The following is a 12,572-nucleotide window of genomic DNA, read 5'->3' on the forward strand; positions in this document are numbered from 1 at the left end:
AAATTGATAAAAGTGAAAAATCAAAAATTTTATGATGGTAAAAATTGAGAAACAATGTGTACATCATGTTGCAGTGCGTACATTATAGATCAAGGTGATTTTGAGATCATAAGAGCTTATTTCGTGATGCTCGAAAATTATAATATTATCGTTACTTGAGAACAAAGCCCTTTTTTTCAAATATCTCTGTAAAGATGATAAGGATTTCCTGTTTTTGTGAAAAATTAATGCTATAGGAAGTACGAAACAAATCCTCATGAAAATTTATTTAAGAAAATACGTACTTTCGTAGAAAAGTGAAGTGCTCATTATGCCCTGGGTGCTCGTTATGCCCTCATCTCCCCTACACTTGATTCAAAACAATAGGCAAACAGAAGGAATTTATTTCAATTCAAGTGTACTTAAAACCGATAATTTTAGGAAATAAGTCTATTCTAACCAGTACCTACTGCAGTTTGAAACTATGAAAAATTATACAAAGCTACAAAATTAAATTCACATTTTTCTGAGGTACAAAGAATTTAAGCACTGATTTTGACTAATTTGGGAACGCTGAATCCAACTATAGAACTAGTTTTTCGGTATCAATTGTTAATTCTGGGATAACTGTTGAATATAAAAAATATTTTGAAAATAAAGGTGTAAATTAAAAAAAACTCGAATAAACTTTCATGAATCTTCATTATTTTGGTAGGATAAATAAAAAAAGCTAAGGTTATTATTGACTCACAATGATCAGATACATTTTCAAACCCGCTATAGGAGAGTATTGATACAATCAAGATTTTTTCTGTCACGAGAATTGTTTATTCTTTATTCTGTATTATAGTTTTTTATTGTTTATTGGAACAGTTCCTGAAGCTTTCTTACACTAGCTGGATTGGTTCAACGTTGATACATGAAGAAGGCACACACAAAAACTTTGTTTTGAATACAAAAAACTTTTGTTTACCTTCGACAAATATTGCAGCGAATACAAATTCTTCGTTCTAATAGTTGAAGAAGAATCTTTTTTGGACCTTACAGCTTCTTGTTTATTTTTAATTATTTTTGTAAGTGTCATCGACAAAAACTGCTCAACTTCGGCTAATCAGAACAAATTTGGGCCACAAGACGTCACTAACATTTTATAATCAAATGCTAGGGAATTTAATCCTGGGCTTTCACTTTGTATGCTGAATTGGTGTATTTTTTTTGCGCTAACAGAGATTTTACTAATTTATGAAGGGACCTTTTTTACACTACAGGAATGAAACATTTTCGATGAAGGACCCCTTTAGATAAACGAAACCCGAACTCAAGATTATTTTTCTTCTTAAACTAATCAGTATTTCATTTTGATCAAATTTTATTCTTGTGTGTAAAATCTCCTGGAGGAAAAATTTTTTGAATTTATAAATGTTTTTAATTATAAAACTTATTGTTGAATTAAAACAAGGAGTTCAAGTAGGCTTTGCCTTGCGAAGGACGTCAAAATTTTCGCTCCGTCAAATAAGTGTTTTTCTAGAAGTTAGAAATACATAGTATAAATACATTTAATTGAACATGGAATCCAACTTTTTAAAACTGAGATTGTGAATATTGTGGACCAATTGTGAAGTGCACTGTATCAAATGGGAAAATACACCGGAAAGACGTGAGAAGTGGCAAAACTACTTCAGAAGTTTCGGTTACAATAGGAGCTGGTATCAAAACTAAAACATTATCGGCCTTGCTCCAGCTAACTAAAGACGAATGGATCCGAATCAGTCAAGAATGAATCCAATCGACCCAAACTTATTTGGTGAGATCTAATTGTATTATTTTTACACAAAAAAAAATCTTTATGAAGCGTTTTACAGGGAGTTCCACGCTTTATTTCTTCTCTTGTTCCAGTATCTTTTTCTTTATTAACCACAAGGTTGGCCTGACCTTAGTAATCTCTGCAATAGGGGAACTGGGGGTATTATGCCCAGTGTGGGCAAAACGCCCCACTGCAATATCTAGCTAGATATACACTTTTTTCAAAAATTCTGTACGTTATTCTTTTCGGATTAACAGTAGAAACCTTTTGTAAAAAAAATAGCATCAAATATGCGATAAATCCCTGCAAACATCCAAAAATATTTTTCAAGCCATATTCCTTGCAATTCGTGCCTTGACTTTCGTAAGGAATTACGGCATCCATCGTCAAAAAAAATTACCTGACATCTGTTACAATGATGAACATTGGTCTTGAAAAGCATCACAAAACGAAAAATTTCCTTATTTAATTATTTTTTCTGTTATTTTGAATGATTTTTAATAAACATGTCTAGGTAGGGAAAAACGCGCAATGTCCGTTTATCTCTAAGCATGTTTCATATTTGTTTAAATTTATATGCAGTTTCATCACAACAATTTTAAAGATATTTATATGTTGTATTGTAAAACATAACTTGAATATAAACGAATATATTTAAAATTCCTAAATTAATATAGATTTAATTAACTATTCACAATAATTTCAGTATATCTGGCAGCACTGCGCGTAGCAATACATTTTTTCGATCTGTGAAGTAGAATAGAAGTTTTTTTTTACCTGGCAAACACTTTCAGAGGCACTTGAATCAATAAACACTTATTTAACGTTAAACGGCGCGGTTGGGTACACACATATGCGCATAATGCCCCTACTGAATCTGAAATCCAATTTTCAACCTACTCTTCAAACTTCATTAAATTTGGGACCTTTTTTGACCTTCCAGTTATTCTAACTATCAGATTTAGACAAAAAATAAACTTCCAGACACAATCGAAAATTAAAGTTAATCTTTTCAAATGTACTCTAAAACAAGGCTTTTTTCTTAACGTGGGCATTATGCCCCCTCTTCCGCTACATGTTTAAATTTAATAGGGATTACGTAGAAAAGACAAATTAAGGACGCAAGTCATTCATTTTCCAGGAAGCTTGCATGTTTTAGCTATGTTGGTAAAAGAAGGAGAAGGAGGAAAACTTAGTTGTGATTTTAAACAAGGTTTTATAGCTCCGTATACGTTCTTATAGGTACAACTCAAATTGTAACTTGGGTTTGAGTAGAACATTTGAGAAGCAATCTTGGGTTGCTCCGGCTTCTGTAGAATCAAGTGTGTCCACAAAATTTAGAAAATTGTCAAGTGATTGATGTTTCGTATGATTCGATATGATCTTGTCATTAAAAAAAAAAAATAGAAAATAATCAGCAGAATAAAAAAAAGAGCCATTCCATGGCGAATGTCAAAATTTACCAAGTTTCAGGCTTAGTTAGGAACGTTCCCTAAGAATAAATTATTGTATTAAGTAAATTTCTTTTCGCAATCTATTTTTAATAACTAAATAGCAGCTAAGTTAAAACTAGATGCTTTAAAAATAGCATTGTTGTTGAGTAAGTAAAACTGAAAAAAAAATATTTCATTTCTTTAACGAACAGAACGAAAAACGAAAAAAACGAACAGAAACAAAAAACGATCATCAATATCTTGGTTTCGATTTTGTTCTGTAATTTTATTTTCAGAGAGTTTAAAAACTGTTTGAAAATACAATCTAGATTCAACTGTTGATTTTAGATTGTAATCCTTGATTTTTTAGTTTTATTTTTTATGGGATATATAAAAAAATAAAACTAAAAAATCATGAAAAAATGTTTTATCAAAAAATTAAAGATGTGTAAATAAGTTAATTTGATGTTTTTTCTATGATATTAAGGTACGCGAATTATGATCTGGAGTCTAGTATATTTAGCGCATCGCGAAAATATCTCTTCAGATGTCTTGAATTTTATTTCTTTTATAAAAAAATAATGAAAACGCGTGAAGCAACGGGGTTGGGTTGATATTTTTTCAAGAAAATTAAACCAAATCTAGTTCAACTATTCAGCTGATCCTTCACAAAGAAATATTTGTCCAAAAAGTATGAAATCGGCTGTTGGGCGATAATGAATCTCATTTTTAAACCGGTCCTATTTTCGATTGCGTTAATCGATGTGGATGGAACTCGGTCAGTAACTAAATCATACATTTTTACATCTTTCGGCCAAATTTCAAGTATTTTAAATGAAAATCGTCAAAAAACAGAGTATTTTGTGAAGTAACTTCAAATTTCCCCTTTACACGAGAATAGTTTTTTTTTTACAGTCATGATAAAGTGTTTTGTGGATTTTGTGGAGTATCAGCTGAATAGTTGAACTAGGTTTTGTGAAAATTTCTTGGGAAAAAAAATGAACCCAGACAGAAATGGCAGCTGGTCTAATTTGGAAGCGAGTGCGCTGCTTCAGGCGATTTAATTCTTTTTTGAACAGTTGCATTGTGATTTTATGCGAGGGAAAACGTTTTACAATAATGATATTGATTTTTGGTCTAAATTGTACCGACAAAATCTTCGGTTATCATTTGCGAGAAAAATTGTTATAAAGTTATAAAATTGCAGAAATTGTTTTTCTTGAAGATATCTTTCATGAAAAGAAATATTGTTCTTATGCGTAGACTTTTGGTTGTATGGTCAAGAAATATTTATAATTTACATTTATTTTGCTATATCATGCACAAGTTGGCAAGTTATGGTTTCGCAATCAGAAATCAGCGGGGGATAAGTGCCAAAATCATCGATTTTGAGTTATGTTTACCGATTGATTCTTCTTAATCTACATCTGGTGCCAAATTCAGATTTGAAAAAAAAAAATATCACTTTTCCGATTGAGTAGAAATTGCTCGAATTGAAAAATTTATATGAAAAATCGAGCATCTTGACAACTTTGAAGCGTTTTTTCTTAAAACTAACGCCTCAATTGTGCTCAAACAAAGTTTAAAATGTCTCAGTACCTACTTCTGTATTCTTACAGAATTCTTTAGCAATAGATTATGACCAGAAACATTTCAGTGGTAAGCTGCAACTTGTGCTGTAGCTTTCAATTTCCTGGGCCAAAATTCTCCAAATAACTTTTGTTGAGTGACTTAATGACATTTTAGAATTTCGAGCGACGTAATGGGATGTAGAAGTAACTTTTTTTGAAATATTTTGACTACTTTGTCCCCCGTTTGTTTCAACACATAACAAGTAATTAGTTTTTAAGTTCTGTTTTTCCTTTAACTTCCAAAATTTTAGGCTCTTATTATCATGAAAGGTTTTTTTTGAAACTCAAAATACGATTTAAAATTTGTCGATAAGCTTTGATGAAATTGTTTTTTTCAATATTTTTTCTTGGTTTTTGTTGAGTTATTTCTAGGTTTTGACCACATTGCCCAGATATTGCCCGGATTTTTGGTAGTCAATTTCGAAATCATATGCCCGAATTTTGCCAGGTTTTTATATAAAATTTCCCGGATACGCGCTGAAAACAAAAATCTGGCAACTTTACTTTACGATGCATTGCATACAACGCCTTAACCATACAGTATCGTTTTTGTTCGCTTAGTTAAAAAAATAAAATATTGCCATAAACTATAGGGGAAAGGTTACCTAAATAGGCCTATCGGGTTAAATGACCCTACGGCTGTTTGATGAAATGGATGACTAGACAGCTTATCTGACCAATGCATTTTGAGGGTGATACGCTTAGAACATGAGGCAAGAAAGAATTTTATGAATTCACAAACTCAAACAAAATTAAAAAATCGTACAAGGTTTTGAAACATTTTGATGTAATATTTCGACTTTTAAAAATTATACGTAAAGAAGCTTAAAACAAAAACAAGGTTGATTTTTGTTTCTTACTCAATGAACTTAAGAAATTAAACATATTTCAGCTTTTGTGGTGGTTTAATAATGATTATATAGTGGAAAAATAGTGTGTTTTTGTTGCCCCCATCATGTTTGTAAAATGCCTCTATCCTTAAATAACAGATCCGGATCGTCAACAGTGGAGGTCTTTTACCACGGCCCTATGCACCGGAGGATCGGCGCGGGATCATTAAGTAAGTAAAAGTTAAATAACAGGTTAAATAGAATAAATAAATGATTTTTATCATTGAAACTTCAAATCTAAGCTCTGAATAACATCTTTAAAGAGAATTGACTATCTAAAAACAGATTTTATAAAGTTTTCCTCATGGATGAACTGCCTCCATAGTATGGGAACCCTAACTTTTGTTTTATTCCATAAAATTATAATATACATAGATTTTTATGAAACCTCAGCTTTGTCGTACGGAAATTTATACTTTCTAGCAGTTTCAATAAAATTATACGAAAATATTGCCCAAAAAACAGAAATTTTGTTCAAAACATAAATAGGCGCATTTAGCCCGCACGGTTTGAGGTTCGGCATTTTAGACAACACTTATAAAATCATTTTCTTGGAAACAGAAGAACATTTTAACATAAAAATGACTCCAATGTATAGAAAACAGATGCCTGCACACGAGTATATAGTTTTTGTACACATATTCGATGTAATATTTGATCAAATCAGTGTTCTGCTTAATAGGCGCATATAGCCCGCTCTTCCCCTATGTATATTAGGGTTGCAAGCCAAATGGGTCATGTTGAAATTCTAAATCCGACTATATACATTTTGTAGGTTGGCCCAAAAATCTGACCTGCGAAAAATTACAGATCAATCGGATTGGTTAAAGGAATGGAGGCTTCCGAGCGCTTAAAGTTTAGGTTTTTCAATTCTCAAAAATCACCTTTGGTTTCCCTTTAGGTGATTTTTGAAAACTTAAAGTCGAGTTTTGATCAAAATTTTTCGAAAAAAAATCGAAACAGGCTTAGGGCCTTTAAAACAAATTGGAAATAGAATATTTTATCCATTTCTGTTTTTGGCGCAATGTTGAGATTTTTCCCAAAATATCTTTTTCAAAGTACTTCTCTCGTGCTACCTTGCACAATGTTTGATTTTTTTTCTTTTTCAGTAGATAATGTTTCCACAAAGAGGTATTTGTTTCATACAGTCCTCCAATCCTAGAAGATTCTTTTAGCAATCATAAATTCAAATGGAAAATCTCCGTAAAATATGTAATGTTCGGGACCCGGTTGTGGATTGTTATTAATGTATGCTTAAATTGAATGAGAAAATTTCAGCTTAAAAATTATGTAAAAATAAGCAATACAATTTTTCTCAAAATAATTTCTTCCTATCGATCCACCTCGACCTTGATAAATAAATGATTACAAGCAGAATATGATAAGCATTCCAGATTGCCCGGTTTTACCCGGACTTGCCCGGGTAAGTAATTGATTCAAAATTTGGGAAAGGTGCGATCCGGTCCTTTTTCCCGAAATTGGTTGAAAAAGTGCGAATTTTGCCGGAGTTTACTTTATTTGCAGAATCAAACCTCAATTTCAAATTGAGCTATCGAAATTTTGGAATTTTCGCATCCAAAAACATAATTTTTGGCACAGGCTATATCAAAATAAACATAAACTAAGCTAAAAGTACGATTATAAATCGGCTAATATATTTTGATAAAAATATAATCTTGCACGGTTTTTTTTCTTGTTTTTTTTTAAAAAATAATCCCTGAGTTTTGACCAAATTTTGACCGGACAAGTATTGACTGAGTTCGGGTTGAAAGTTTTCAAATCAAAAGCTCCAAAATTTTCACAAGCTGGTAAGATGGAAATTTTTGTTGATTAAGATTGTTTTTCAACAATGTCAAGTTTAATTTTTTATCTATTTCAATAAGTCTGATTCGAAAATTTAAGAGATTTTTTGAATTGAACTCAATAATTTCTTGGTAGACAAGAGCAGAAGTAATTCATTCCTTGACGAGTTGTTCATTTATTCTTTCTTATCTTCCACCAGTTTGAATCATGATTCACCGTATAAATAGCGTACCACCTCGAAAACCACCGATGCATATCAACACATCATCAAAGCTTAGATTTGGTGTTTTTAGCGATTTCTCTCAGTTCCCGTCGCAAGATTTTCCCGCTGGCCGTCTTTGGAATAGCATCGATGAATCGAACACCCCCATAGAGGCGCTTCTGCGGCGACACTTGATCGGCAACGAACTTCGACACTTCCTCAGCCGTTATCGTTTCTCCGTCCTCGGGTACGACGAATGCCGTCGCCAGTTCGCCAACTCGCTCGTCCGGAACGCCAATCACGGCCGCGTCCTTCACCTTGGGGTGTTTGAGAAGAATTGCTTCCAGTTCGGCCGGTGGAACCTGGAAACCTTTGTACTTAATCAATTCTTTGATCCGATCGACGATGAAAAAGTCCTCATCTTCGTCGTAGTACCCGATATCGCCGGTATGCAGCCACCCGTCTCGATCGATGGCACTCTCTTTGCCGACGTAGCCTCTCATGATGAGTGATCCCTTAAAGCAAAGTTCTCCCCTCTCATTGGGTCCCAGGATTCGACCATTTTCCGGGTCAATAACCTTTACCCATTGACCTTGCCGGATTTTGCCAACACAACCGGCCTTGTTTTCAAATCCTGTTTGCATCAGAACTCCCAGTGTTGTTTCACTCATGCCGTAGCCCTGCCGGATGAAAGCAATTCCCAGTCGATCACGAACTCGATCCTCGATTTCTTTACTCAAGGGAGCGGCACCACAAATGAGGGTCATAAGTGAGGATAGGTCGTAGTTGTCCACTATGGGATGTTTCGCTAGGAAAACCATCAACGGAGGAACGACAGTCATCAGATTGACTTTGTACTTTTGAATACTGTCCAGGAAAAGATGAACGTCAAACTTTGGCATCAGAACGCATCGGCAGTTGTTGGTGACCATATTGATGAGCCCTACGCCAGCTACAACGTGGAATAGTGGCGTTGCAGCCAGTGCCACCAACTGATTGGGTAGCTCTATAATTTTAGCATTTTCTTTGGAATGTGCCACAGTAGTCATAATGTTGGCATGGGTTAGTTCTACTCCTTTGGGCAACCCAGTAGTTCCCGAGGAAAGAACGATCAGAGCTACATGATCTTTGGCGTTCACAGCTGCCGGACTGAACTTTCCCAGCGGAGGTGGTCGATTGATGAGGCTGGAAAATTTAACAGCTTCCGGGTAGAGGGAAAGATTGACATCTTCTCCGAAGACGATCAACTTCACCGGAAGATTTAGTCGCCTCACCACTTTTACCATTTTATCCAAAATCTCCGGCGAGATAAAAATGGCCTTTGGGCGAGCCAATTTCAAGCCATGCTCCAGCTCTCCTACAAATATATTTACGATTAGCTTTGATAAGGGCGCTATCGATAATTCATTTCGGTAGCTCAAATGTGCTGACTAACCTTCCACATATGCCGGGTTCAAGAGGGCAACCGGAGCTGCGACGAAAATTGAACCGAACAGCGCAAAACAGTATTCCAAACAGTTCTCGCTAACGATCGCTACGTGGTCCGATTTTCTGATTCCAAAATCAGCCGCTAGCCCCTGGGCAACTTTTACTGAACGCTCCAATATTGTCTGGTACGTGAGCTGTATCTCACTCACCGGATCGATCTAGATGAAAAGTAGGAGATGAAAGTAAAATTTTACAACCCGGTTCCCAATCAACCGTAGCCCGATACTCACCAGTCCTATGTTCCCCGACACGGCTTCCAGCTCTTTGGCGATCATTTCTCCCAGCGACCGATCCCTCAGGTATTCCTCCGGATCCGGACCGCCATAAAGAATAAATTTCTCATCTTCTCGTCCAGTTGAACTCATTTCGCATCCGGTAATTAGTGTGAACTAGTGTAGGTTACCTACTTGAAAAACCGTTGACCTTTCCGTAGCTTCTACTTAAAAAGATGCTCTTAAGTGAGAACGACCTCGCCTTAATGACTTCACCGACAGCAGCGCAAAAACAAACTTAACCAAAGTTCCCAACCAAACAACAACCAAGCCGAACTGAACCGCCTAGCAGTCTTGGCGCGAGTGAATTAGTTAGCACCTTCATCTAGCCTATTTGTGGTGCGCTACTTAATACTACTTGGGTAGTTCACGCGTGGAGACTCTCAAATTAAAAAATAAAAATCAGTCACTCACGCAGCCAACTGACCACCGCGCGTCGGCGTAGATAGCTAGGAATATGATAAAGCTACCGATTGTTAGGTACAGGGTTGTAAAGCACGTGGGGGCTCGCGCTCTCTCATTCTCTGCCGGTTCGTGTCGTGTTTTGATGCTTTGATAACAGATGCTTTACGCGTGTTGGTGTGCTACGCTTCAGGCGTAGCAGAGTGGAGCAGCATACTTTTTATTCAACTCAAAATGTAGCAATTACGGTGTCTTTTCCCAAACTCAACTCCTCGAAAATAAAAACGTTTATGAGGAATTGTATGAATTGCTAATCCAACCAAAAACTCTAATTTATTTAACATGATTTTTGAGTCAAATTTAAATTTTTTAAAGCTTTTTTCACCGAAATAAGCATGTTACCAACACGTCCGTCACTATGGGACCCATATTCGGGTGACGGGTTTTTTTTCCTGGGAGGCTCCGTCACATCAAAAACGTGTGACGCAAACGTTGCAAATCTTGGAGTTCTTCCTCATTACTTTCTCGCTCCGAGAATTCCTTTGGGCCCGGCTAGTAAAACTACCAAAATGAGCGAGGCGACGAACGTGTTAACTATTATGAGACACACTCAGATGTTGGCCGGATTTGTCTGTATACAGGCTTCGGACTCTTTTCAGAGCCTAACAAGAGCGGTGTAACAATCAGCTCCGCTCTTTAAATTTTGTAGTGAGCGGAGCAAGAGTGGTCGATAGGAGCAGAGTGACAATACACACAGGGAGCGTTTATCGTCACTCACAAAACACTCAAAATTGAAATGAGTACTCTTTAAGTGCGTCTCCTTAAGAGTGCTCCTAAGGTGTACACAATGTGCGTCCAAGTAATTAATTGATGGTGCTGTTCGCTTTGGTTCGTATCTAGCTGTTTTTTTTCGAAGATGAATAAAAAAGACAATAATAACAGTCCGCTAGCTAGTGTCGAGGGTGTTATTAACAAGATCGTTGTTTTGGATTTAGATTGATTTGGATTTAGATTGTTTTGGATTCGTGAAATAAAATAAATGTTTGTCCGAAACAAGTTGATATCCATGTTGATATTCGAGTGTTGTCATGGATTTCTATGTGACTAACAATAGTTACGAGCTACAATTTTGACCCATATATGCGTTTTTAAAAAACGCTTTATTGTTTCGGTAAAATATGTAATTTTTTAACAAATTTTAAATAATAACATACTTTAACTTAAAGAGGAAGTATTTAATGACTTAAATTCATGCAAAGCTTGATATTTGGTCTACTAACACTCGAATAAACGAACAATTAGTGGTGAAAGGAAACGTAAAGTGTCTAATGTCTGAGGGACTGTAGTTCAAGATTTTTTTGTGCCAAAAATCAACTTTCTGGGTTGAATGATTCAACTAAATCAAAGCAATTGAAAGATTCCTTTTAAATGTTCACTGAAGAAGGTAGTAAGTTGCTATCGAAATACTATGAACTTTTCATTTGCCGTGGTTGAATTAAAAGGAATCTTTCGATTGCTTTGGTTCAGTTGAATCATTCAACCAAGCAGGCTCATACCACAACAGAACTTTCTGGGACTTTGTCGGTTTTCCGAAAAACGGCTGGGTTTTCAGAAAAATACGACTAAGTCCCAACAAGTCGATTTTTGACCGAGATTCTTTTTCGGGATAACACCAAATTTCATGCATGAAAGTTTCGATTCTCTCGATTTCCTTTGTCCTCTTTTTACGTGATTTTTGAAATTTTGAGGTAAATTTTAACCAAAAATTTTTTTCAGCATTTCGACAGGATTTTGACGTATAATGAATGCATTTTTCAGTCTTTTGTCATCAAAATTAAAATTTCGGTTTTTCTGGTTTCCTTTGGTCCCCCCTTTGGTAATTTTTAAGGGTGCTTCGAGGCACCCCTAAATAAAGTCCGAATGAGTTGAAATTTGGCAATGGTCAGTTTTTTGGGTCAATCCCCAAAATTTTTATGTTCGGTTTTCGAAATTTGACATGAACCATTTGGCTGCAACCCTAACGTACATGTATATGCTAGATTTGTGAAGCAATTAACATTATAGATTTCATCTTGAGTAGAAAATATTTTTTCATAAAAATGACGCTTATTTTCACGACGCATTTTCGGTTTTTTTTTTCACTCCAGCCAAATAGTGTAACGTGATTAAAAAGCTTAGTTTTGTGTGCAGCATACTTCTAAATCTTACATTGCGTGAAGTGTTAAATTATTCAAACCTGTTTGATATGGAGACAATTTTTTTCAAAATCTACTTTCTAATGGGTTCGAATGCATTATTAAATTTTTCAGAGTACAAGAGCTTCGACATTGTTATTCAGCGAAAAATTTCCTTTAGAGAATTTATAAATTGAAAAAAAAGATTAGATGGCTCGGTTCGAGTGTTAGAAGAGAAATCTTTTTTTCTTTTTTTCGAACAAAATGTAAAATTTTTCATACAAACAAGAAAATTAAACTTTTCTCATGTATTCGTTACTTTAAAAATCTGCACCGAAGTTGTTGAGATCTAAGGGTTTTGGTAATGCGAAAATGACTTCAAATAGACTAAGTCTAATGTAGATGCATGCAAATTTTTTTTAAAACTTTCTCAAAAATTTCCCAAGGTTTATATATTTTATCCTGAATTTACCATAAATAAAACAAGATGGATA

General features: G+C 35.1%; 1 protein-coding gene across 1 annotated transcript; it reads right to left on the reverse strand.

Annotated features, from left to right (window-relative positions):
* Positions 1–7,679: 7,679 nt before the first annotated feature.
* Positions 7,680–9,806, reverse strand: LOC129739548 (luciferin 4-monooxygenase). The gene is made up of 3 exons (XM_055731029.1): positions 9,461–9,806; positions 9,178–9,388; positions 7,680–9,099 (listed from the first exon to the last, which is right to left on the reverse strand). The coding sequence occupies exons 1-3, from the start codon at positions 9,593–9,595 to the stop codon at positions 7,808–7,810; spliced, it is 1,638 nt and encodes a 545-aa protein (XP_055587004.1). The 5' UTR covers positions 9,596–9,806; the 3' UTR covers positions 7,680–7,807.
* Between the last annotated feature and the right edge of the window lie 2,766 nt (positions 9,807–12,572).

This window comes from Uranotaenia lowii, chromosome 1 (genome assembly GCF_029784155.1).
Source record: "Uranotaenia lowii strain MFRU-FL chromosome 1, ASM2978415v1, whole genome shotgun sequence".
Taxonomy (NCBI): Eukaryota; Metazoa; Arthropoda; class Insecta; order Diptera; family Culicidae; genus Uranotaenia; species Uranotaenia lowii.

Excerpts from the sequence above, each read along its gene's own strand:
- LOC129739548 (XM_055731029.1), bottom strand. The coding sequence starts at position 9,595 with ATGAGTTCAACTGGACGAGAAGATGAGAAATTTATTCTTTATGGCGGT. Across the intron at positions 9,389-9,460 it reads TGTCGGGGAACATAGGACTG|ATCGATCCGGTGAGTGAGAT; the intron begins GTGAGTATCGGG and ends CTTTTCATCTAG. Across the intron at positions 9,100-9,177 it reads GAACCCGGCATATGTGGAAG|GAGAGCTGGAGCATGGCTTG; the intron begins GTTAGTCAGCAC and ends ATATATTTGTAG.